At 36.6% G+C, this 26,487-nt stretch overlaps 6 protein-coding genes across 8 annotated transcripts; 3 read left to right on the top strand and 3 right to left on the bottom strand.

Moving 5' to 3' along the window:
• The first annotated feature begins 950 nt into the window (after positions 1–950).
• LOC105967602 (heat-inducible transcription repressor) lies at positions 951–7,252 on the top strand. Of its 2 annotated transcripts, none has more exons than XM_012992207.2 (11): positions 951–1,342; positions 1,805–2,107; positions 2,743–2,820; positions 2,943–3,508; positions 4,306–4,938; positions 5,030–5,184; positions 5,386–5,597; positions 5,693–5,820; positions 5,898–6,223; positions 6,304–6,407; positions 6,703–7,252. In XM_012992207.2, the coding sequence occupies exons 2-11, from the start codon at positions 1,819–1,821 to the stop codon at positions 6,771–6,773; spliced, it is 2,562 nt and encodes an 853-aa protein (XP_012847661.2). In that variant the 5' UTR covers positions 951–1,342; positions 1,805–1,818; the 3' UTR covers positions 6,774–7,252. The 2 variants fall into 2 exon arrangements, with proteins under 2 accessions (XP_012847661.2, XP_088683305.1); XM_088827179.1 differs by having other exon boundaries at positions 1,095–1,342; positions 2,746–2,820.
• A 656-nt stretch (positions 7,253–7,908) lies between these two features.
• On the top strand, positions 7,909–11,486 carry LOC105967573 (serine/threonine-protein kinase PBL34). Its single transcript, XM_088827181.1, has 7 exons — positions 7,909–8,166; positions 8,284–8,726; positions 9,296–9,630; positions 9,712–9,847; positions 9,948–10,084; positions 10,193–10,316; positions 10,730–11,486. Exons 2-7 carry the CDS (start codon positions 8,540–8,542, stop codon positions 11,254–11,256), a joined length of 1,446 nt encoding a protein of 481 aa, XP_088683307.1. The 5' UTR covers positions 7,909–8,166; positions 8,284–8,539; the 3' UTR covers positions 11,257–11,486.
• A 79-nt stretch (positions 11,487–11,565) lies between these two features.
• LOC105967574 (2-oxoadipate dioxygenase/decarboxylase, chloroplastic) lies at positions 11,566–14,411 on the bottom strand. The gene is made up of 7 exons (XM_012992178.2): positions 13,979–14,411; positions 13,314–13,463; positions 12,766–12,981; positions 12,549–12,670; positions 12,247–12,410; positions 11,919–12,073; positions 11,566–11,814 (listed from the first exon to the last, which is right to left on the bottom strand). The coding sequence occupies exons 1-7, from the start codon at positions 14,180–14,182 to the stop codon at positions 11,716–11,718; spliced, it is 1,110 nt and encodes a 369-aa protein (XP_012847632.1). The 5' UTR covers positions 14,183–14,411; the 3' UTR covers positions 11,566–11,715.
• A 399-nt stretch (positions 14,412–14,810) lies between these two features.
• LOC105967650 (mitochondrial outer membrane protein porin of 36 kDa) lies at positions 14,811–17,583 on the bottom strand. Its single transcript, XM_012992263.2, has 6 exons — positions 17,266–17,583; positions 17,036–17,103; positions 16,605–16,715; positions 15,737–15,823; positions 15,444–15,652; positions 14,811–15,342 (listed from the first exon to the last, which is right to left on the bottom strand). Exons 1-6 carry the CDS (start codon positions 17,318–17,320, stop codon positions 15,036–15,038), a joined length of 837 nt encoding a protein of 278 aa, XP_012847717.1. The 5' UTR covers positions 17,321–17,583; the 3' UTR covers positions 14,811–15,035.
• Positions 17,584–18,760: 1,177 nt separating this feature from the next.
• Positions 18,761–24,184, top strand: LOC105967507 (subtilisin-like protease SBT4.3). 2 transcript variants are annotated; one of them, XM_012992103.2, is made up of 10 exons: positions 18,761–18,904; positions 19,847–19,959; positions 20,065–20,156; positions 20,262–20,514; positions 20,607–21,090; positions 21,565–21,662; positions 21,757–21,975; positions 22,062–22,173; positions 22,256–22,469; positions 22,561–23,289. In XM_012992103.2, exons 2-10 carry the CDS (start codon positions 19,862–19,864, stop codon positions 23,085–23,087), a joined length of 2,097 nt encoding a protein of 698 aa, XP_012847557.1. In that variant the 5' UTR covers positions 18,761–18,904; positions 19,847–19,861; the 3' UTR covers positions 23,088–23,289. The 2 variants fall into 2 exon arrangements, with proteins under 2 accessions (XP_012847557.1, XP_012847556.1); XM_012992102.2 differs by lacking the exon at positions 18,761–18,904 and adding an exon at positions 18,921–19,711 and having other exon boundaries at positions 22,561–24,184.
• Positions 23,149–26,455, bottom strand: LOC105967510 (subtilisin-like protease SBT4.3). Its single transcript, XM_088827180.1, has 9 exons — positions 26,092–26,455; positions 25,909–26,000; positions 25,573–25,819; positions 24,895–25,387; positions 24,734–24,828; positions 24,420–24,641; positions 24,206–24,317; positions 23,896–24,112; positions 23,149–23,811 (listed from the first exon to the last, which is right to left on the bottom strand). Exons 1-9 carry the CDS (start codon positions 26,289–26,291, stop codon positions 23,270–23,272), a joined length of 2,220 nt encoding a protein of 739 aa, XP_088683306.1. The 5' UTR covers positions 26,292–26,455; the 3' UTR covers positions 23,149–23,269.
• Positions 26,456–26,487: the final 32 nt, after the last annotated feature.

The raw sequence follows: 26,487 nt of genomic DNA, 5'->3' as shown, positions 1-26,487 counted from the left end.
TCAATTTATTACTATATACATGGTGATATAATAATTTTAATTATTTTTTTTTAATTTTATGGTCGTGTTTTCGTGATTATGTGGAATACGGGCCATATAATCTCATTGTTGGGCCTTATGATATGGTATTTGGACTTACAGATCTAAGACCAGTTACAAATACGGGCCATATAATCTCCTTATTGGGCCTTATGATATGGGCTTTGGACTTGCAAATAAAATAAATAGGGTAAATTACAACCACCCCTGAGGTATGGTTAATTTACGAAAAAACCCCTCTTGTTTGGATAATTACATCTACCCCTCAACTATGATTTTTTCTTATATCTCCGTACTTATGGTGTCAAATTCAACATAATCATCTAGATTTCGTGGAATGTACTCTAGTTTGTGTCAAAATACAGTTTCTGATGAACCACAATCTGATATCTACAAGCCAAAAAACACATATTATGATCATCTTGCTTCAAAATGTGGAGATCGCATGGGATAAAACGGGTAAAAAAGTAATAATATTCCATATAATCTCGAAAATTCCACTAAATTTGAAACCGTAACGATGGACGTGTAAAAATATTTATAGTTGATGGGTGGTTGTAATTACCCAAACAAAATGGAGTTTTGTAATTTAACCATACCTTAAGGGGTGGTTGTAATTTACCCTAAATAAATATATACTATTGGATATTTACATTTTACTAATTATTTTCGACTCGTTCGATTGCACGAAACAAATTAATTTAATTTAGATTGAATTATTTACCTTTTTAATTTCTATTGACTAATTAATTAATTAGCTATTACGATGTTCAGTTTCTTTATATTTGATCTATTATTAATACTTTAACAATCTTGCGTTAAATATGACTAACATTACTAATTTAACGATGGTCGTATTATAAGTTGCATTGTTTTAAGGATAAAATTGTCTTTTTTTCTTTTAAGTAAGTACATATAAAATTTATTGCAGAAGTGTAGCTACTAATTTTATGGAATATTAGTAATGTTTAATTTCGTGCTTCAATTTTAATACGAACTTTGAATTAATTTGAATTTTATTTTTCGAATATTTAAGTTACTCATATTAATTAATTATTTATTTAAATAAAATAAATTATTAAATGATTTTATTTATTTTTCAGAACGGACACAGTTGAAAGATCCTGATACGAAGAAAGTCGGAGAAGAAGAGTGTGTGATCTACTGTGTGTGAGGCTCACTGTACTTAAACTACTCCGCCAGTTTGGGTACAGATCCAACTCTCAATCTCGCATTTCCCGTCGACTGCGGGGATCCTTTAACCCGATTACTCATCGGACCGGTTCGCTGCTACTCCGATCAGGTGAATTTTCCGATCACTTTCAGTTTTCACTTCGAATTAGCATTTGCATCCAATTGAAGGAATGTCGAATTGTTCGATACTTAACAATAATTGATAGATACGTCAATTGATTGATTAAACTGAATGGTTGAAGAGTGAAGAACTTCTGTCTCTTTTGCTGAATCGATGGGTTTCCATTTGTGGAAGTTCGTTGTTTTTTGTGTTCTGATTTTGATTTCAAGTGTTTGTGATGATTGCTTCTGTTTTGAATTTTGGTTTTATGTGGGGTTTGTTGAGAGATTACATTGAAAAAAGATTTAGGTTTTCTCTTATTGACCTACATGTGAGGTTGATAGTTGGAAATTTGGATTGAGGGACCATGCTGATAGTTGATTCTTGTATGAGAAATGATTTCTAGTCTCGCTTTTGCACGGCAATGAAACAGTTGAAACTATAAGTTTTGATCTCTTTTGGTGTTTGCAGAAAGTCGGCGGAATATGAATTTCTTGATGCTGCGGTCAAATAATCAGACTGCAGCTGAGCTGCAGTCTGGTAAAGAGAATCTAGTAGGGGAAAATGACGTGTCGAAAGCTGCTACCACTTTACAGGGTTTAATCGGTGAAGATGTATTTCCGCAAAGTAAGCCTTCTGAAACATCCAATGCAGAGAGTGACGTATTTGGGGATGAGAATGGCAGGCCAGCAGTTTCAAATGGAAAGGCTCACTCTCAAGTTGATAGCCATATAGATGTTGCTGAAGATGAGGGGTTGATCATTATTCCAAAGAGTATGACCTATTTCTTGCTCGTAATTGTTTAATTATTTGTGAACATGACAACTTGAATAGTTATTTAGATGACTCCTTACTGTGAAAAATTGAATTTGTGATAAGGAGTTATTCACATCAAATTTTGTTAGACCTGTCTCTTTATTCTTTAGATCATAGTTGGATTCCAGTTCTATGGTGTTGCTTAGAACAATCAAGTTGTCTACCTGTGGATGCAGGGAAGGGAAATATCTATAATTTTACCAAGATAATTGTACCTTCTAGAAAAATTTTTTTCTATATCTTTGTGTTTCATACATAAGGATAAAAAGGACAAATTTGCTGATTGAATTATTTTCCTAATCATATATTTGGATGATTGAAACAGATTTAAGACATTCTTTATCCAGGGACCTCAAACCAAAGCATAGTGCTCGAAAGCCCTTCGTTTATCTATGTCTTTGATACCTGATAGTTAGTAGTTACATTCTTGTTTCTCTTCCAAGACAAAGTAGCTAAATAGTTAGTGGATTTGGCATGGTTGTGAGTTGGAATCACGGATGAAGTTAGTTTAGAGCTCTACTGTAGCTGATCTGTTAAAATGTTTGAAACTTTACATTAACAATTTTAACTCATGAGATTTTTTTTTTGGTCAGAAGAAGTTCCGGACAGTTGGACAGAGGCACCAGATATTCTTTCACTTCATTCTCTGGACCGCAGCTTTGTTTTTCCTGGTATCTGTTTGTGTGTCTATGTTGACCTTTCCCCTAATGTGTTCCATCTCTGCTTTTCACTTGTAGGTTTCTAGCCTGTGACATTTTTTTTCTTACATATTTGCATATGTACTTTGTCTTAGGTGAACAAATCCGAATTCTTGCATGCCTGTCTGCTTATAAGCAGGATATAGAAATAATTACACCATTTAAAGTTGCTGCTGTCATGAATAAAAATGGGATTGGAGAAAGCTTGAAGAAACAAAATGGTAACATTGGAGGAGAAACACATGCCGCCTCTCCGACAGTGGGTGCAGGTTCTGATGATCAAGATAATCAACCTGGTGAAATTGTGATGAAAGAGAAAATTGATTCAAATAAGGATGTTTCAACTGGTGCATCTCTCCTTAGGATGGAAGATCACGAAAGACAGACCAAACAATTGTTGCAAAGATTTAAAAATTCTCATTTTTTTGCTCGAATTGCGGAATCAAACGAACCACTTTGGTCTAAAAGAAGATCGCAAGAAGAGTTTCATAGATCTTCTGAAGAACAAGTGACAGGAGATTCTTCAGAAACTGAAATGGCCATGAAAAAGAAGAATCCTATGAGTGCTGCAATTGACAAAGGGGAATTTGATGCCCGCACTTCTGGGGGACTGGCAAGAGGTGCTGTCAAGTGCTGCTCCCTTACAAATGGAGACATAGTGGTGTGTTTCACATAAACTTGAGAAAAGTTTGTAGGTCTCTTATTGATCAAGTATCTTGGTCGTACCGTAATACTTTACGTGGTTCTGCTTGTAGGTTACTATCCATATTCTTTAACTTGTGAATCTAGAATCTAAAAGGTAGTTATATATGAAGTTTCTGCTCATGTTGCAAAATATTGTGCCTTCGGAAAAACTTATGTGATGGTTGAGGTGTTTGCAAATGCAGTTCAAGTATAAGATAGGACATCTTTTCTAATGGTTCAAAGAAGCTTGTTCTGTCAGCTATGTTAGTTGTGCCAAATATGGTGTTGACATACAGAAATGAGTACTCATAGATAGTTATGCTACCTCATTGAGCTAAAGAATGCGGCCTCTTGTTTCATGTCAAACTAGTTTTGTGTTGATTAATATAAAAGCCACTCCTATGGTTTAGTGTATATCTAGAGTTCTAGCTGAAACTGTCTTAGCAGCCACCATCATTTTGTCTGACATTTTTGCATGTATTGACAGCCTGCTTTGGTGCCTCTGCGAGTAAATTTATGTTTGAGATCTGTAAATTTGCATTTAAGTTACACTTTACGTCATATGCCAAGTCCACGATAGAAAAACTTTAATTTTCATAAATTAGGTGCAAAGTGTAGCATTTTCCATTTCGATACATCTAAGGATGACTTGCACCTTCTCCTGTTTCCTACACAAAATACTTTGTTTCTTCCAGATATTTTTGTTAGTGTCGGCCTTGAGTTTTATGTATTACTACTAATTTAAATATCATTTTCTTGTTTGGAAGGATGCAGGTTCTTTTACAGGTAAATGTTGGTGTTCAGTTTGTTAGGGATCCCATCCTTGAAATTCTTCAATTTGAGAAGTATGAAGAAAGAAATCCGATCCTGGAGAAAGACAACATCTCCACATCTTTGAATCAAGATCCTTATGGTGAATTATTGAAATGGTTGCTTCCTTTGGATAATTATAGTCCTCCTCCAGCTCGTCTTTTAACTCCTCCTACATTGAGTTCCAGTTCAAGTATTCGTAGCACCTCTACGAAACCCACAGTATCTGGGTCGTCAAGTTCTCAGATTTTCTCTTTTGGTCATTTTAGAAGTTATTCTATGTCCTCACTTCCACCAAATACACCACCACCCCCAGCCGTCACACCTCCCACTGCTGAACCTATCTCTGATCCAGAAGATCGAAATCAATTTTCATTCAAGAAGTTTGTGGAGTGTGAAAAAGGTGTAAATGAAGGACTGTTATCTTTCCGTGCTGTGCCATTGCAAGAAGAGAGGTTTTCTGTTAGGTGTGGTTTGGAAGGAATTTTTACACCTGGAAGAAGGTGGAGGAGAAAAATAGAATTAATTCAACCGGTAGAAATTCGTTCCTATTCTGTTAATTGCAACACTGACGATCTTCTTTGCGTCCATGTAAAGGTATGGTTTCTTTTACCCCCTTCCCCATCCCAAATAATTCTGTTTAGGTTTTCAATACGACATGTAAATAATATCAAACTTGTCTTTGCAGAATGTTTCCCCTGCACATGTACCAGAAATTGTGGTGTTTATAGATGCCTTAACAATAGTTTTTGAAGAGGCATCAAAAGGTGGACCGCCATTATTTTTACCAATTGCTTGTATTGAATCTGGGAACGACTACAGTTTACCAAATTTAGCACTCAGGTTTCTTCTGCATAAAATCCTCTAATAAAGTTATTTATCTAAATAGATGCAGGATGTGTGTGCATGATCCATTATGAGATTTATTTCCTTCTTCTACATCAATAGATAGTTCATATATAACTGGAATTGTCATGTCCAACAATAGAATATTGTTTCTTGATCTCAAAATTTTAACCATTGCATGTGGTATATGATTGACAGGCCTGGTGAAGAACATTCTTTCATCCTCAAACCGGCAACTACATTCTGGAAGCAGTCCAAGGCTCACCATGACAGTAATCAACGACCATCACGCTTGCCAGCTGGCAATTCTGCATCCAGCTGGAATCAGTCCTCCAATATCGAAATGAAACACAGTGGATCACCTGCCGATCAATATGCAGTTCTTGTATCATGTCGATGCAATTATACTGGTATAGACCCATAGTTTTTCATCACAATTTCCACGATAACTTGGTGGGATATCACTTTGTTTATGCCAATTTTAACTCTCTCTGCATGCTTGTAGAATCAAAGCTGTTCTTTAAGCAGCCAACAAGCTGGAGACCTCGTATTTCACGGGATCTTATGATCTCTGTGGCATCTGAAATGTCCAGACAAACTCATAGATCTGATGGCACTGACCTTCCGGTTCAGGTTATATATGAATTCAATTAACCAGTTTCTTTTAATGCTGAATTGCAGCTTCGTCTTAAGTGGTTCAAAATTTTCAGGTTTTAACTCTTCAAGCATCAAATATGACCTCCGAAAATCTGACGTTAACAGTTCTTGCCCCAGCTTCATTTACTTCTCCTCCTTCTGTAGTACCTTTAAGTAGTTCCCCATCCTCACCTTCGAGTCCTTCATCTTCTGCCGAGTTAGCTGAGGGAGTAAATAGTGATAGGCAAGGAGCTGTTTTGCATGGACTGAGCCCAGTGGCCCTGGATCAAGGATTTAAAGTTGAAGATGGGTCCACTAATGACCGAACCATGGCTGATGTGGTTCCGAACAGTGATCTGGGTTGCACCCATTTATGGTTACAGAGTAGAGTTCCACTAGGGTATGTTGTCTCTATTTATTTCGTTTGTTTCAGTATTGAACTTGATCAGCTTCTCAAGAACCTACTTCTCTTTGTATCAGATGTGTCCCTTCTCAATCTACAGCAACTGTCAAGCTTGAAGTGCTTCCATTGACTGATGGCATCATCACTCTTGATTCTCTGCAAATAGAGGTTAAGGAGAAAGGTAAAAGAAATTAGAAAAATTTCATGTTTCTCAGGCATGCACATAAAAATGACAAGCACAAGGTTTCCTCAATATGAATTTGAATTTAGAAATTGGGGCTGGTTTTGAACAATGGTACAAAGAACACGTATATTCTTATTAAAATGTTATTTGCTGCTCGTGGAAGAACTAGATATATTGATTGTGCAAGTCTTTTATTCAAATAATAGAGACGAATCCTCTTCTTGCTTTATTCTTGTATAATTTAAGAAACCAGTTCCTTAGGTTGATGATTTTGTATTTTTTGGTATGACAGGTCTTATTTATATACCCGAGCAATCACTGAAGATAACTGCAACTTCGAGCATTTCCACTGGCATTGTCTGAGGCGGTTACACTATTGTACAAGTTGTTGATTTCATTGTGGTTCTGGCAATATACGTGAGTTGGCTCTTTCATATTTCTCTATTCAAAGGAGCTATGCAAGTTGGTAATGATCCAATATCAAGAGTTTAATGTGCACCTGCTGAATTGATTTGAAACTCAATAGATCCAGAGTCTGAGGTAAAAGGCTTAGAGTACAGAGTGAAAACTATCGTCCGTCCGTTTCAATGGCAGACTGATATGGAAAACGAGCTTTCAAATTGGGATTTAATTTGTTGTTAAAAGTAGTTCTGTTCAATTGTGAACTGTGTAAGCATACTATGTATATGATTCTTGCAATACTTAACCATCATGAGTTATCCTACATGATAGACAAAACGAATCTCGGTTAGTCTTCAACTACAATGTCCGATTTCTTTTTCCCTTTTTGGCTTCATTTCGGCAGAGGCACAGAAAATACACTTTGTGGAAGTTGCTTCACCGGATTTTTGCTCATGAAATTGCTATGTATTCACATGGAAATTGATTTAGTAGGTTATTATTGACTCTATGGTGGTGCATCTGATCGTGACATGACACATCAGCTGTGGTGGAGCCAACATAGAGAAACGAGGCATCCCCACATCGCTCCTGCTTTATATCAAAGATTTACTATTTTACCAGTACTGTAGTATTGTGGCTCCGGATGGATTTAGTAGGTTAACTATGAATCTTCTTACACGTCCACCTCTGCTGTGTCAAATTTAATGAAATCTTCTAGATTGTGTGGAATATTTTCTAGTTTGTACCCATTTTTTTCCATTCAAGCTCCTCATTTTGGAACGAAAATGATCATAATATGTGTCTCTTGACTTGTAAATATCAGATTGTGGTACATCATAAACTTCAAAAACATGTACAAACTAGAGAACATTCCACATAATCTAAAAGATTACGTTGAATTTGACTCCATAAAGGTGGACGTCTAACAAAATTTATAGTTAAAAGGGTGAGTGTAATTACCTAACCAGAAGTGGAGTTTTTTTTCGTAATTTGACCTACTAATAAATAAAGCATTACAGGACAAGGAACAAACTTAAAAAAATATACTGCATTAATTGTAATTAAATATAAATAGTACCGGAATATCTTCTTGTTCTTTTTTTTCTTTTCTTTTTTCCATTTTCCTTTTTCTTGTTTGAGTACTGTACATTTGTACTCAGCGAATTGCGAGTCTTTCGTTGAAAATTTCGGCATCTTTTTTTGCGGGCTGAGAGAGAGAGAGTATTATTATTATCTATGTATCTATCGCCACTGTAATTATTATTAATAGTATGTGATTCCAGCTTCGCTTGTTGCACAGTGCCGATGACCAAAGTTTTATCCCTGCTTTGAAGGTCAAGCAAGCATGTGATCTGTAATCACTCTGCACCCTCTCACTCTGGGTTTTTCTGCTCCACTTTCCAACTGGGTCTCTGTTAATTTCATCGATTACATCTGGGTTTCAATTTCAATCGGAAATTTGTTATTGCAGCTATTCGGATTGAGCAGCTGGCTCCAAGTTTTGTTGGGTGTTTTGAATTGCCTTTTTTTTCTTTTGGCGATTTGGGTTTTTCTTACTTTCGATTTATTTTCTGTAATGGGTTCGAGGTTGTTGTAGGTAATTCTGTGGGATTCACTCAAATTTAGGGATTAATTTGGTATAGTGAGGAGGTGGGATCGATCAATTTTTTTTTTTAATTTTTTTTTTAATTTGTGGGAATTTTGTATGAAATTTTGTATGTGAAGAGATGGGATTAGGTGATGAAGGATTAAAAGGGGAGTCTTGGGAAGTTAAGAAATTGAAGGAGAAGAAGAAAAAAAATGATAATGCTGCTAAGAAGAGTGGATGTTGCATTAGGTTTAGGTTTATTGGCAGCTGTATTACTTCGAGATCTAAAGTCGATAGCTCTATAAGTGGCATCAGCAGCACTCAAGGTAATATCCCGGTTTCGCTTCAGCTGTCGTGTTTGCAATTCGGTTTTTATCTTTTATCATCGATCGTATTAATTCCCAGTTTAGCTTGATATGATTAAAGAGAGTTATTTCCGTTTTTTTTGGAGTTGGGATGTAGTTGCTAAACTTGCAAGTTGTACTGATTCTGTTTCGTTTATATGATTTGATGCGCTCTACTGATTGCACGAAGATAAGAAACGAGGAAGGATGATCTTCTGGGATCTATGAATTTTGAAACGATATCTGATAAAATTCAAGAAACATACGAACATTTAATATTTAGGAAGATGGTTTATAGTTTATACTCTCAGATTCAAGAAACATGTGTCTAGTTTTCACTTTTACGTGCACCCAAATATATAATTCAATGTCCCATATGCTTAAAATTGCCATGTGTCCTTCGACAGCGATTGTACATGCTATATAATTTGTTTCTGTGCCTTTTGTGGTCATAGAATTTGTTACACATCGATAAGATAATATAAGGTAAGTTACATTACTAAGCATTTATTTCTTCTTATCCGTTGTTTTCAAATTGTGCATGCAAGCAGAAAGTAAATCTACGAATGGTACTAGCAGAGACCAGCCCGTTGTGCCCGTAATCCCGTCCACCTCCACAAGCAATGCTGAAAGTAGTTCATCGAGCTCCAAACCAGAAGACGAGCTCAAAGTTTCTTCTCGCCTCAGAAAATTTACGTTTAACGACCTTAAATTGGCCACAAGAAATTTTAGACCGGAATCACTTCTCGGTGAAGGAGGGTTCGGTTGTGTGTTCAAAGGATGGATCGAAGAGAACGGTACAGCACCGGTTAAACCCGGTACAGGACTCACGGTTGCTGTCAAAACCCTAAATCACGATGGACTACAAGGGCACAAAGAATGGCTGGTTTGGATCTTTTTGTCGACTCGATTTTCTTGAACTTTTTTATTTATTTTTTTTATTTTATAATTTGTTATTGTTTGGCAGGCTGAAGTGAATTTTTTGGGTGACCTGGTTCATCCAAATTTGGTTAAATTAATCGGTTACTGCATCGAAGATGACCAGAGGCTGCTCGTTTATGAGTTCATGCCCAGGGGAAGCTTGGAGAACCATTTATTCAGAAGTACGTAACTACCCTTCTTTTAGTGCACTTTTCGTTCTTGAAATTTCGATTTCTTTTTTAATGCAAGATTTTTTTTTTGAGAGCGTTGTTTAATTTATAGGGTCGCTGCCACTTCCTTGGTCTATAAGGATGAAAGTGGCTCTTGGTGCTGCAGAGGGGCTCGCTTTTCTGCACGAGGAAGCGGAAAGACCGGTTATATATCGGGATTTTAAGACATCTAACATCCTATTGGATGCTGTGAGTTTTCGATAATAAACTACATTTTTGTCTAAATTACACTTGTGCCCAAAACATGTAATAATCTTACAAGAAATGGTGTCTGATAAAATGACTCTATTCTTACAGGAATATAATGCCAAACTTTCCGATTTTGGACTTGCTAAAGATGCCCCGGATGAAGGAAAAACTCATGTTTCTACACGTGTGATGGGTACCTATGGTTACGCAGCCCCAGAATATGTCATGACGGGTAAACGTTTTTGTTTTTCTTTTTTATTGCGGATTTTGCTTTCATATTATTACAATTATCCTCAATTTCTTAAGAATATTCCATGGAATAAGAGGACAATGTAGATCTTGCTTTCATGTTGTTACAATTATCACTGAGGGTAAAATTGGTATTTTGAGGAATATTCCGTGCAATTCATCAAAATTCACACCAGAAGGGAACAATGTAAAATCTTGCTTACGTACTATTACAATTACCCCCGAGGGTAAAATTGGTATTTTGAGATTATTCCATGGAGTCAAATAGATTCCACCAAACTTCAGGGTTCTTTTTGGTAATTATGGAACAATTTAAGACAGCAACAAACTTCAGGGTGTTTTTTGGTAATTATGATTTTGGTCTCTGATAGAGATATGTATCTGTATCTATTGCAGGACACCTCACCTCAAAAAGCGACGTATACAGCTTCGGAGTAGTCCTCCTCGAGATGCTAACAGGTAGAAGATCAATGGACAAAAACCGTCCAAACGGGGAGCACAACCTCGTGGAGTGGGCCCGGCCCCACCTGGGCGAGCGGAGGCGGTTCTACCGCCTGATAGATCCTCGTCTCGAAGGCCACTTCTCCATCAAAGGTGCCCAAAGAGCCGCCCATCTGGCGGCACGCTGCCTGAGCCGTGACTCGAAATCGAGGCCTCTGATGAGTGAAGTTGTCGAAGCTTTGAAGCCTCTGCCCAGCCTCAAAGACATGGCTAGCTCGTCTTACTACTTCCAGACCATGCAAGCTGACCGAGTCAACTCGAGCCCGAACGGTAAAAACGGGCTCCGAACTAACGGGTCTTTCTCGAGGAACAGCCACCAGAATATTCAGAGGCGGCTCTCGATTCCCAATGGTGGTACTCATGCTTCACCGTTGTTTCATCAGTTTACTAATAATTCGCCCAAACCGAGCGGCAAACCGTAAGATATGGACATGGTGTTTTTGGAACGCCTCGGTCGCTCTTGTAAGATATACGTCACACGTTTTTAACGATTTGGAAGTGAATTATTAAATGTATGTATAATTCTTGAAGATGCGTAGTGTACATCGGAGATTATTATGGTTCATCTTCCTCTTATGTCTTATCTCCCTCCATATGGGTCTAATTTGTATTTCTTTTTTTATGAATTTTATGAAAATTTTAACTTTTCGAAGAGTTTTATGCACAAGAAGAAAAAAAACGAGGGTGAAATCTGCGAACCGACGTCGAGGTCTACCTGGAGTAGATTAGCATTAGCAACAACAATTTGTGTTTCTTGTTATTCATACTTATTGAGTCAGAAAGTGGTTCTTAGTTAACAATTTATTTATAAACAGTAGCTTATTTAGTAACGATAAACGGGCATACTAGACATCGAACATAGTATATTAGTGTTTACTGAGTCACACGGACTTCCTGGTAAGCTGATCGATAGATGTGCTCTCGAATATCTTGTCAGCATTTCCAACCTCAAAACCGTCTCTCCTATGAAACTCTTCCACCTATGCAAAGGGAACAAAATTAATCATCAGTGCTCGAGAAATTAAATAATACGTAGAATGGCAAAAGGTTCAGCTAAAGGATAAAAAACCAAAAAGAAAAAGACCTTATTCTCCGGTAGATCTTTGAACTCAGGAAGTACGAGGCGTTCGGCAAACTCAATGTATGAGCAAGGAATCGATTCCGTGATTCCTTCAGCAAATTGGAATGAAGCTGAATCTGCCACCGTTGAACTTTGTAACAAGAGACCATCAGGGCTTACTGATACAAAAAAACACAATAACATGGTAAGTCATATATCTTATTTGAAGATTTCTCGGGAATAATACACTAATCTAAATTTAGGGGGGGAAAGAATTATTACCAGAGGCATCTCCAAGAATAAATATTTAAGCAAAAAATAAAAATAAAAAATAAGGGAAGAAAACGCTTACCCTTAAGAACACCTCCTTCAGAGTTCAACTTGAAACCATTCTCCTCAATGAACTGATTAAGATTTCCAATCTTCTGTAAGTGTGATTTAAGGCGATGAGCAGATATAGTGACGTGATTTACCGTGTATCCATTAACGAGAGTCCATGCAGCATATTCACTTTCCCTGGAAAAAAATCATATGCACGTAGCAAGAAAAAACTAATGTCTGATAACCCAAATACAAGTTCTAGTCCTTGTTCTAAATTCAGAAAAAAAAAAAAAATTTAAAAATAAAAAAAAAAATTTATTAGTTATTACATACCTAGCCAACTGTTGGAATTCAGTGTACGCAGGTTTTTCCCATGTCAAACATCCCAGTGCACTGGCTACAGACGCGTGCATATTTCCATTTCCCGATAATTTAGTGTATTTTCTAATTATTTTCTGCACAAGTAGCAAGTAAATTGAACAACTAATCAACAAGTGTGATTCTCATAATAAATTCAAGAAAATACAATCAAGTAAACTCTAAATTAAACCTGAGCTTCTGAACTCATTTGATCAACAAGAAGTTCCGATATAAATATCCTCGGCAATGGTCCATTAACACCCGTACCATCACCTGAATGTGGAATATTCGGAGGCGAAAACCAAAAAGCTTTCAATTTCTTTGCAGGGAATCTCAATTCTTCTCTTTGTACATAACCAAAATCCACAAAAAGTTTTGCCATAGAATCGATTCCATGACCATCCACCTAATAAGCAATTACATTCCTTAATATTCCTTCCAAAAATTCACTTCAATAGTAATATAAGTGAAAAGGGTTAATTGCAATTAGTACCCCTGTGTTATATCGAATTGCTAGAGAACTACCCTATGTTATTTTATTAGCCAAATACCCCCTATGATTCATTTTTTTTAGCACGCAACCCCCTACCGAGGCTAGTAACTGCTTAAAAAAACTAAATCATGCATAGGGGGGTTTTGCCGATAAAATAACATGGGGTAGTTTTTTAACAATTTGATATAACACAAGGGTACTAATTGCAATAAACTCGACTAATTGAAAAGAATACAACATATTACCCCAAACGACCTAAACGCAAAATGATCATAGCATATTCGATCATCATCTACCGAACGAACAAGATCCAATATGGATTTTGCTGTGGGGTTCTTATTCAGATAAACGTTCTCCATAGTTGCCAAGATATTCCTGAAGAAAGATTCCCCTCCCTGCAATGGAAAAACACAGTTTTCACTCAGTTTTTTTTTTTTTTTTGTTGCCAAATAAAATTAACATAATCTCGTAATTGTGTATCTTCGGCTATCATAAAGTGAACAAAACCAGCTCAATCGGAAAAAAGGCTAAACAAACATCATTATAAAATTTATCAACAATATGCCATTGCTTATGTATGCAAATAAGATGACCAATGAAAGTTGGATATTCTTGCGAAATCGATCTTATTATTCGCAACCTCCGAGCATATGATATTATCGATATCGGACAATTAATGCTCAAATACAATAAAAACACTAATTGATTACTGTCAAGAAAGCTAATCATCTTACACACAATTTAAGTGTTTTTTACCCACACAACAACCTGGTCTGCACCAAGCAGGGCTATACACAATACACTAAAACCTAACATGCTTGTTCAATAGATAAAAAAAAAATAAAAAAAAAAAATCATAGAAGTTCAGTAGATAATTTACAAGAGTGACGAAAGATCGAAAAAAAATTACCCGAAAAGTGGATTCTCGAGGAGACCCATGGCGATCATTGGAAGCGGAGATGGTTGAAAAATGAGAGGGTTTTCCTTTTCCGATGAGATTCAAATTCGCCGGAATAATTGTTTCCATGGAAACGGAATTTCTCGGAAAATTGGAGAAGAAAACAGATGAAGAAGAAGAGAGCGAAGCGGAAGGAAATCTCACGGCGGTGTTCATCGAAATCTATAAATGGAAACAGTTTTTTCACTATTCAGTAGTGGATCTTTGAATCCCTAAAATGTATTTGATTTCCCCCTTTTGGAATTGATTTATTGCATGGTATTTGGTTACGTGTAAGAACCAAAATGCCAGCTCCATCACTGTTAACCTGAAATACTCATCAGTATTTAAAATGAACGAATATTATTATTATTATTTATTTATTTTTCAAAAAATTATATTTTGAGCTCTGAATTTGATTAAAGAAGTTATATTATTTTAGTTAAATTTTTCTTCTTTTTTTTTTTTTTTTTTTTGTGTAAGAGATAAAATTGCTGTGCTGGCATCATTATCTTGTATTGACAAAGTACCGTCTGAGCAATTAGTGGAAAAGATGTATTCGATGAATAATAATTTTGAATTTAATTGAAAAGGAAATGGTTTGGAAAACATAGAGAAATTATTTAACATAATTCTATATTATTTAAGAAATTGATATGTAATATAAAATAAATTCGTTCAAATATACTTGATAATTTCATTCTAATAGATTTCAAATGAAACGGCTGCAATTCTATATTGATCAATTTCCGACAAGCAGCGGAGAAATCACCAAAGAATTAAACGACACATTTCGAACCGTCCATTTTGAACCAACAACAATTTCGACAAGACTCGTCATTTAATAATTCTTTTTACAACACAAAAAGCATTGGATATAACAAGAAAAACCCGAGATCACATTACAAGCAGACATGGAAATCCAAGCCAAGCTAGCTATAATCGATAAAAATCTACTTTATTATTGCTAGCTCCGCATCTTAGAAACCAAAAGAAAAAAAATGTTTTGAAACCCGTAGAAATTCGGATTTCATGGTTTAAGAGCAACAGCAAGTCCAACCTTTGCACTTTTCTCTATAGCCCTTGTGTCCACTTCACCTGAAATAGTTATCAGAGATTTCGGACGCCATTCGTGCTGAATAAGAGCACTCGCCTTACCATAGTTGTTCACTCGAGCTTTAACCGCGGTTAGAGGGTCCAGTAAATGCTGGGTCCCGATGGTAAGCGTGTTTTCATTGGTCGAAAAGCTGTGGACCATCTCTGCTCCAACTGCAGTATTGGTCAACGGGCTTACCGTGTGGAAGTAGGAAGCAGTGACTGTTTCGCCCTTATCACTCCTGTATAAATCATCAAATCAGCCTCAACTCTGGGGTAAATATGTAAAATCACCAAAACAAATTTTTATTTGTTTTTTAAATAAACTAACAAAGGAACTCACAGTCCCAAGGAAGCAACGAGGTCAGCGGTGGTAAAACTGAGTGCAGCGTTTGATTTGATAAAATTTCCAGTTTCGGTGTCGAATGACACATCAGTACCGAAAGCGAAGGTGTGATTGCCCGCAACACCAGAGAAGTTGACGATGGGCTTTGCAGTGAGACCAAGGCTTGTACTGATTCCAGAATACTCGTGAAAATATTGAAGTTCCACCTGTTACTCCAATTTACCAGAAATACATCAGATTTTTTAACCCCGTTTGCCTTTATTTTTACTGTATGGAGAAGTAAAATTTACCTTTCCGGACTTTTGGTCAGGAGCAACAAAGCTAAAGATAGCCTTCACTCCAGGAGCAGGCTCGTCAACAGTGAAGGTTGTGTACACCTATATATTTATAACATGACATCGTTTTTGTTAAATGGTGGTTATAAATGGCCATATACTTGGTTTTGTAAAGAATGTTCAGACATACTTTAATTACTGACGCAATCCGACTTATCAACACACTACCAGATTTATGTGGAGTAATTACGGAAAGGCCGACTTAAAGTGATTTTCGAACAAATGACAAACATAAGATGGTGAAGAATGATTCCACCGTTCGGCGCTCACAACAAACCAAATTGAAGAAACGTTTCCAATGTATATCAGGAACTAATCTAATTTGTAGACATAACGGCAACCACTATTAAGAAACTAAAATAAAATAGATATCTAAAACGAGAGGATAAAAGAATTACCAAGAAAATCCAAATCAAAAGTTAAATCCACTTCTCAATTGCTTCAAGACCGAAAAAAAAATGGAAGTTACACTTTGGTCCACGGATGACATGATCAATCGTTTATATACATCGTACGATTTTCTTTGCACACAGTACTCTCATGGAACATATTTCCCTTCTAAACTTTGAAAAATCGCAAAATTCTGGTTTGAAAATCACTAGAGGATTTAAATTTTTGTGGTACTGTTTTCTTTTAACGGTAGAGCTCAACGGCGGTATTGGTCAACTTCTTTTGCCTTTTGGTACCTTTTTATACATTACCGAAACATATACGCACGTAACACACTATCGTCTCGCCAGTACACATCAAAAAGCAAATATTGCAACTAGGATTTGGATTCAAAGTCGCAGGTATAAACAAATAAGAAAAGTAAACGACTAACATTAGAGTTGGTATCGACTTTGACGTCAGTTGTGATGTTCTTGTTCTTCATCTGCGTGCTGACATCAGCCAAAAACAGATCGCCTTTCTGAGTTCCAGACGAAGTAATTGCCTGAAAACCGAAAAACGAATCGAACGATCACGAAGCAGCATAGCGAACAAATCAAACACGTGACTATTTAGCTTTCGTAACCACACCATCAAAACGACAATGAAACAAACAACACTTGTAATTGATCAACATAACACAACGAAAATCATTATCTAATCCATGTTAATTTCCTTTTTCATATGTTAATCAATAGTTTAAACAGCCGAATCCTATCTCGTCATAAAACCTAATAAATCCGAAACATTAATCCTCACATAAACACCAATTCATTAAAAATAAATAAAAATTACTACACAGAAGAAACAAATACAAACACTAACCACGCCATTTGAAGTGTACGTAGTGAGAGTAAACTTCTGGTCACCCTGATAATCCTTGTAGAGAAGATCTGTAAATTAAACAAAAAAATAAAGTATAAAACAAACAAATTATTTCCGATTTATATCATCGGAACGGCGAAACCAAACACCATTTACAAAAATTACGGAAATATATACAGCCAAATATATATTTATATATATACATAAATCCGTAAAAAAAAAATACGTGCCTCTAGCTCTCTTGCCAATGTCGGGGTAAAGGCCTGGTCCCTTGACAAACACCATTTTTCTTCTCGTTCAGTTTTTTTTTTTTTTTTTTCTGAGAGAAATTTAGAGAGAGAGTTTTAGAGAGAGAGAAAACAGAGACGGTGAGGAAGCGGTGGTTTTGGTTTTGTTGGGCATATCGACTAATAAATTAGCTGTGTACAATTGCTGAAAAAAGCATTTATGACCCTATTTTGTTGGGTTGAATTATCTGGACCGTCCGTTTTAGATTTAGGATTGTGGAATTATTTTGGGCCGTTCGATTAAGTTCCGTTTTATAACTTGGACTAAAAGCAAGGAACAGTGGAACAAAATTGGAGTATTTGGATTAATTATTTTTCTAATTAAAAAAAATTAGAGTATTTGCATTAATTATTTTTCTAATTATTTCTTTTTTGTAATGAATGCAGATAACCATGTAGGTGTGTTGGATAAAGCTACATTCTCATATAATAGCTTACAAACCATACGAACGCCGTAAACAACACTAGGCTAACCACATACGAGAGTATTTGGATTAATTATTTCCGTAATTACAAAAAAAAATTAAGTATTTTAGATGGAGATAATAATAAAAGAATAAACCGTATATGCAGTCTAATTTTAAGAGCTTATTTACACACTATGCTTTTAAACGAATATGCAATTTATGTTGTAGAATATGCTTTTCTTGAATTCCTTAAAGATGCTTATGCTCTTCTAGTAAATAAAATTATGATCAAGTGAATAAAATTTTGAAATAAAGAACAAGATCAATTGAATTATGTTACATTTATATAAAAAATGGTAAATTATGAAGAAAAAAAGACCTGAATTTAGGCTTAAGTACGAAAAACTCTCGCACTTATTCGTAATTATCGAAATTCTTGCGATATTTGTTTCCGTCTGACACTGACCTCTTTATGGTGTAATTTTTCATAGAATCTTTTTTATTCTAGAGAATATTCTCCAAAAAATACCAATTCTACATCTACAAACGTAGAACAGATAGAAAGTAGCCATGCAATCGTGGAAATGATGGTTCTATCAATCCATAAAGTGTAACGACATTGCAATGTGATGTTGCATAAATGATGAGGTTGCTGCGTAAGGTATACTAAGACCACCTACATTTAGAGATTGTTCTTAAAGGTAGAATCGACATTTCAATCACACCATACGGAGGTCGGTGTAAGAAGGAAACAAACGTTGGGGTACTTTGGTAAATTACGGATATGTGGGTTTTTTTTCGTAATTCAACCTAAGTGCAGGGGGGGTTTTGTAATTTACCAAAAAAAATGAATTATGTTAAAAGGCCTCCTAAGAGCATTGGGCGTGATAAGTTGGGCTGTAGTTTATGGCCCATTATTATATAATTGACCCGAACAGTGGAACCGGCCCATTTTTAAAACATATTTCTACACATTAATTAACTCAGATTAATTCATATAACTAATAACTAAAGAATTTTTTTTTTTTTTTAATTCTCAATCTGAACTGATTTTGAGATACTGCGATGGATCCGAGAACAGAAGCTATGGCCACCTTTGAGAACAACTCCAAAGCTGTAAACAGTGACGTCATCACTGATTCTACATGCATGAAGCTAGTAGCTAAATTATTCTGGTGAGCAAATTTAAAGTGTCATTTTTTCTCCCTCCAATTATTTATGTATATGAATTTTTGCATGTATATTACATTTGAATGGTGGTGGTGGTGTGTGTGTGTGTGTTCGTAGAATTTATGCGGAAGTAGCTCAAAAAACACTGTTAATTAGCACTGTTATGGTCTTTGATTCGAGTAATTCTCCATATATGTTATTGTTTATGTTGGAAAATGAAGAAATTAGGGATTTTGGGAATTGGATTTAGGGATTTCAAGTAGGAAAAAAATTAGGGATTATGGCAAATTGGGGGAAATGTGACCTGAGGTGGAGAAGGGGAAGATGGTTAAGGGATGTCACTTGCAGAACACGCGTTCTTTTTCCTGTCAATTTGGCGGTCGAAAAGTGAAGAAGAATGGCAAATAACTTTAGTGGTATAGTATAGGGACCGAATCTGTAATTTTCCCATTCTCAGTTGATAGAAATTTTCATTTATTGTAAAGTTCCTCTAGAGGAAGTTTAATGGGTCATGATGTATAACAGCCTCTGTAAATGCACTGTTTGCTTTTTCTTTCCATTGCTTAAAAAGCGAAAGGAAATTAATTGGTTCTTGTCTTCTTGAAAGTGACACCACTAAGAAAACCAAATGCAAGTCATGATAACGATGATCTATTTAAGAGTAGGTGATATGCAGCGGAGAAAATCAACTCTACTTTGTTCTAACACTACTAAGAATTCAAGAAATGGATAAACTTCAGTGTTTTTTCCTGTTTATTATATGCAATCTGATTTGCAGATGCCTGAGTGATGCTACAGATGATAAAAGGCAGGCAAGGGGCATTTTTTTTTCTGATCGACGTTAATAAAAAAATTACCACCAATACGTAAATTAAGATCATTGGATTCATGTCATTAAATCCGAGTCTCGATTTTTTTTTTGTAAGTATTGGCTGTTTTGTTTTCAGGTTTACGTAGTTTACATGGGAGCTCTTCCAGAAGGATATCATTCACTTTACCACAGTAACAAGCTTCAAGAACATCATGCCAAAATGCTTCAAGATGTAGTTCCTCGTGACACGTAAATAATTAACCATCTGTATTAATTAATTGTGTGTTACTACATTGATTATATATTGTATTATGACAAAAGTTTTTGATTTGCAACTCCTTTTTCTTTAATTAGTTCTCTAACCAAGGCCTTGGTAACAAGTTACAAAAGGAGTTTCAATGGTTTCGCCGCCTATCTTACAAACCAAGAACAACAAAAGTTAGCCAGTGAGTTCATCGTTATCATCATCATTTCTTATATAACTACTAAAAGTGAAAAAAAAAATTCCGGCTGATTTAATTTTCTTGTGGATAAATCAAAAATCTACACAGGCCATGAGGATGTGGTATCGATTTTCCCAAGCAGAACTTTGTGGCCTCAGACAACAAGATCATGGGACTTCATCGGCTTAAACGAAAACGTCATCCGAAACTCCAACACTGATTCTTCTAGCAACATTGTAATAGGCGTTCTTGATTCCGGAATATGGCCAGAATCCGAGAGCTTCAACGACCAAGGCTTCGGACCGGTCCCACAGAAATGGAGAGGAGTTTGTAACGGTGGCACAAATTTCACTTGCAACAAGTAAAAAAGAAAAGAAAAATAATCTCCGCAAATATTATTTTTCAAAGCATAAAAATATGGTAATTAATTAACGGAGTGTGTTTGTACTACAGAAAGTTAATCGGGGCCCGCTTCTACTCCAGCGATACTGCTAGAGATACTATTGGCCATGGAACTCATACTGCTTCAACAGCAGCTGGAAACTACGTGAAAGATGCGAGTTTCTACGGCATTGCTCAAGGCACTGCCAGAGGTGGGGCCCCCTCTGCTAGAATAGCAGCGTATAAAGTTTGTCAGGGGGGGTGCAGAGAAGCTGACATACTGGCGGCATTTGATGATGCAATAGCTGACGGGGTTGATGTTATTACAATCTCGTTGGGGTCTTCTGTAGCGGTTGATGTGATATATGATTCCATATCGATTGGATCGCTTCATGCGATGGAAAAGGGTATACTGACTGTGCATTCGGCGGGAAATAATGGTTTTTCCCCTGGAACGGTTATCAGTGTTGCGCCCTGGCTGATGACCGTTGGTGCCAGCAGTATCGATCGTGGGATCGTTGCTAAAGTCGTGCTCGGAAATGGGAAAACAATTTCTGTAAGTAATTTTGTTTGGTATCGAATTGGTAAGTATTAGTGGGGTTGAAAATCGAATTAATAGAATTGGAATTAGCATTTTCGAAGAAATAAAATCAGAAAAAAAAAAAAAAAAACTAATGCCGATTAGAATCTTATAATTATTTTTGAAAATTAAATTTAGATTAGAATCCGAATTTCTTATATAATTGTGATGAGCGGTTTCGATTTTGACCCACAAAATTTCATGAATTACGGAGTTCAAAACAATTTCAGGAATTGCCATGTACCAGTTTCAAAAAAATTGGGATTTTGGAAACAGAATGAAAAAGAAGTTAGTTTGTAAGTCGAAATTTTCCGGGCGGGAATCGATAAAATTCCAAAACTCCTTTTCAATTCCCACTTCTAGTAATAAATAATGTCCTGTGACTGCTTTTGACATAAATGATTTTAGATTCTTACATTTAATTCTATGATAATCTTATCTTTTTAACAGGGAAAAGCAGTTAATTCCTTCAAGATGAAAGGAACTGAATTCCCTCTAGTCTATGGAAAAGATGTCAGGACAGGGGATTGTGATGAATTGGCGGGCAGGTAAATTTCATTTTTCAGCCCTTTTAAGACCATGTGTTTTATATTCTTTAACTATAAGAACCACGAAAAATTATTCTTGTTTTGTCTATTACAGCCTCTGTTCAACAGATTGTCTAAACAGTAGCCTGGTTAGTGGAAAGATTGTTTTATGTGACAGCAACAGTGGAATAGAGGAAGCTCTTAACGCAGGTGCCCTCGGAACAATTGTAAAACCTGGACAAGTACCCGACGTTTCATTTGTTGTTCCAATGTCTGCATCAGTTTTGATTGCCAGTGACTTCGAATTAGTCAAAAGCTACATCAACTCTACAGAGTTCGATATCCATTTCTCGACTTTTTTACTCATCCACATTTTATCATGGAAAATTCATTATTAGTTCACTTGCTATTCTTTTGTAGAGAAGCAAAAGCAATCGTGTCAACTAGTGAATCCATGAAAAACAGTGATGCTCCTGTTGTAGCTTCTTTTTCTTCAAAGGGGCCGAATCCCATTATTTCAAGTATCTTAAAGGTATATATATGCAAACGGCTATTTTTTCGAACTAAAAAAAAAATATTCGTCTTAAATTGATAAAGTTTTCGGATATATTCAGCCAGACATAACAGCACCTGGAGTTGAAATACTGGCTGCATATTCACCGGCAGCTCCTGTTACAGATTACCTCAAAGATAAAAGATCTGTTGAGTACAGTGTTTTGTCCGGAACATCAATGTCTTCCCCACATGCTGCGGGGGCCGCTGCATACGTAAAATCCGCGCATCCTGATTGGTCGCCTTCTGCAATTAAATCTGCTCTTATGACCACTGGTAAGTCAATCCACATTTTGTTTTCCATTCGTCAAAAAATAATTTCCGAACAATTTGAAATAAACAAGGGTTATTTTTATATGTTTTCCAGCTTGGCGAATGGACCCTACACGGCATAAAGACGCAGAGTTTTCGTACGGATCGGGGCATATAAACCCTATAAACGCAACAAATCCTGGACTTGTCTACGAAACAAGTAGAGAAGATTACATCAAATTGCTCTGCAGCATCGGCTATTCGGCTGAATCAATTCGACAGCTGTTCAAAGACAACAGCATTGACTGCTCAAAGTTCAAGAAAGTTGATTCGACGAATAAAGATGATTTCAACTACCCTTCAATGACCGTCAAAGTGGCAGAAGGTGCACCGTTTTCAGCTACATTTTCAAGAACAGTGACAAACGTTGGTCTCGCAAATTCAACTTACACAGCTGCAGTAGACAAATCTTCGGACTGCAATATCACTGTGGACCCTCAAACCCTTTCGTTCAAACAGCTAAACGAGAAACAGTCGTTCGTTGTCACTGTTAAAGGGGATCGTATGAAATCCATGGTTTCTGCTTCACTGGTTTGGTCCGACGGCATTCATTTAGTCCGTAGTCCTATAGTCGTATACTAGAAGTACGATAAAACAGTGCAAATGTACAATATATAATAGATATTCATGTACATGATGATCATCAGTCAAATATATATATATATATATATATATTTTTTATTCATCAAGTAACATTATTACAATAACTTCTTTGACTCTTTTACACATGTATTTCCATGACATATGAAACCGGTTTATATTAATTACATATTATCCGTATACACAACTATCGGGCTACGGACATTGTGGACCCCGTCGGACCACTCCAACGAGGCTGACACCATATTATTCTCACTAATCTTTCCGCTTATAGTCACTTCAAACGTTTTCTTTTCGTTCAGCGCTCCGAATTGAAGGATGTTTGGCGTCACAGAGATACTATAATCGGGACTTTCGCTTGTCTTCACCTTGTATGTAGAAGTTGCATCTCCGACATTTGTGACAGTTCTTCTAAAGTTCGCCGAAAATGTCGAACGTGTACCATTGCCTTGAGGAACACTCATGCTCATTGACGGATAATTGAGATCTTTCGGCATAGTCTTCTCTCCAGTGGGGCAGGTATTGTTCCCTCCGAAAATCTTTCTCAATTTCGCGTTATCATACCCCAAACTGCAGAGCATATTGGCATAATCACTCGTTGATGTCTCGTAAACGAGGCCGGGATCAACGGCCCTTGCAGGGTCTATATGGCCAACTCCATAGCCAAATTCAGCTAGCTGATCGTTTGTTGAGTTCATTCTCCAAGCTACGATCATAAAAAAAAAATTACTTCAATCAAAAACATATATACATGTATATAAGTATGTATATCTGATTGGCTTGAAGTTACCTGTTGTCATAAGTGCTGACTTGATAGCTGAAGGAGACCAATCGGGGTGGAGTGATTTTACGTACGCAGATGCTCCGGCAACATGCGGGCAAGACATAGATGTCCCGGCAAGTATATTATACTTAACAGATCTGTTATCGTATCGAGGGAAAATTGATGGTGGAGCTACCGGTGAATAGGCTGCCATGATTTCCGTTCCCGGTGCCGTTACATCTGGCTGTATATATATGTATGTATATATTAGAAATATTGTATCATTTTCATTACAATAACATTTACTGTTATATTATTCAAAGCAATGATTTTTTACCTTCAAAATATGTGGAATGATGACGTTTGGTCCTCTTGAAGAGAACGAAGCAACCTTGGGGGAGACGACATTTTTTATCGATTCACTAGCCAGAACTTCTACTTTGGGAGATCTGCAAAATCGATTTACGCAAATACTTTCAAGAGTTAGAAAGAAAAAAACACGACGTACTAATAGTAATGTTTCTCGTGTCGAAATTTTGAAGGTAGATTACTTTGTGGAGGAAAAGTAGCTTTCGACCAAACTGAAGTCTTGTTGGTTTAAGGCTGATGCAGCTATAGGAGGAACAACGAACGAGACATCGGGTGAAAAATCATCAAGTGCAACTGCTCCAACAGCTCCAGCTCGCGCGGCTTCTCCTATGCCCGCGTAAGTTTTGCAGAGTACAATTTTTCCCTTCACTAAATCGGGTTCCAAACACTCCGAATAACAGTATCTGAAGTTCGGACACAAATTATAATTATTAAATATATATATATTTAAAGTTCGACGAATAAAGGGATATATGTGAAGAGCATAATTAATTACTTTGCATATTGTTCGTTGCATTTGCGTGAGACACCTTCTCCATACACTAGAGGGAAACTAGTCCCGTTCAAACTAACAGCATTCACCGCCTTGCCCTGCAACGAAAGAAGCCGTTAACGAAAAACGAAGCGAAGTATGTATAAAAAGTGAATAAAACTTACGTTAAGTACGGTTCCATCTCCGAGAGAAACTTTGGTGATAATTCCCCTATCGGTAGTGCTCGCAGCGACCGAGAAAATCCAGGGTGCTACACTCGAAACGGTTCCCTTGCCGTCCCCACTATTGCCTGCAGATTGAATGACTAAAATGCCCTTTTCCGCTGCATGAAAAGCTCCTATTGCGATGGGATCGGCTTCGAGATCATGAGGAAAACTATGTCCGATGGAGATCGAGAAAATGTCGACTCCATCAGCGATGCCGTCATCGAATGCAGCTAACAAATTCACCGACGAGCATCCGCTGGGGTTACAGACTTTGTATGCTGCGATTCTTGCTGAGGGTACCGCTCCTCTTGCGGTTCCTTTGGCTATCCCGTAAAAGCTGACGTCTTTTACGTAATTCCCCGCTGCTGTGGATGCGGTGTGGCTCCCGTGGCCTTCCGTATCTCTTGCGGTCTCGCCTGTTTGTTCGTAGTACCGTGCGCCTATTAGTTTGCTGGAAAATAAAAAAAAAACACGAAAATTTAATATTAGTTATAAGTCGAATTTAAGTAATTCTAAATAAATGAGATAAGTAAAGTATATATATATATATATATATATATATATATATATATATATATATATATATATATATATATATATATATATATATATATATATATATATATATATATATACTTGTTGCAAGTGAAGTTGTATCCTCCTTTGCAGGCTCCTTTCCATTTCTTGGGAGGAGGGCCGAAACCTTTGTCGTTGAAACTCTCCGACTCGGGCCAGATTCCGGTATCGATGACACCGATGATTGTGTCACTTTCCATGGTTGGATTTCGTTTCGCATTTGGAGCAAGTCCCATATAATCCCATGATCTTGTTGTTTGAGTGTGAAATGCCGTACTGGGAAAAATCGAGACGACTTGTTCATGACCTGATCGAGTTGGCATCGTTTTCAGACAAAAGGAATTACAATTCCGAACAAAATATGTAAGAACGGAGCAAGATTGGAAGAAATATTACCGGCTAGCTTTTCCTTCTCTTGAGGTGTGAGGTAGGCTGCGAAACCGTTGAAACTCCTCGTATAACTTCTCACCAACGATTTCGTCACGAACCTTTCGGAAATACAAGTATTTATATTATTAGTAAATGTATTCAATATTTTCTTTTCTGCATAAAGTTATATATTTATACGTAATTAATTACCTGCTGTCAACAACGTCGTTGAGCATGTTGAAATGGTACGACGGAAGCGACTGAGTAGCTTCTGCAGGAAGATGCCCCATGTACACTATGTAAACCTTTCGATCTTCGTCTGCTGCGAGAACTTGGAGAGAGCAGCTCGAAATCAGAACGAAAACGAGAAGCGCCAGGTTGGATAACCGATGAAGAAAGAAATTAGCCATGGTTGTAATTTTAATTAACTTGTAATGAAATGCTGAGATGTAATTGCAGTGATATAGCTACTACTAATCTTCATGCCTATATATAACTGGTTGATTTTCTTCTGTTCACAAGAAAATTAATGCACCTATTTTCTTGAGTGGTTAATAGGTTTATAGGACTGATTACTACATTTGTTATCCTTACTGCTAAATTTAA

This window comes from Erythranthe guttata, chromosome 12 (assembly GCF_056151865.1).
Source record: "Erythranthe guttata isolate IM_541 chromosome 12, IM_541, whole genome shotgun sequence".
Classification (NCBI taxonomy): domain Eukaryota; kingdom Viridiplantae; phylum Streptophyta; class Magnoliopsida; order Lamiales; family Phrymaceae; genus Erythranthe; species Erythranthe guttata.
Note: the sequence above shows the minus strand (reverse complement) of the source record. Positions and strands in the feature narration are given on the sequence as shown.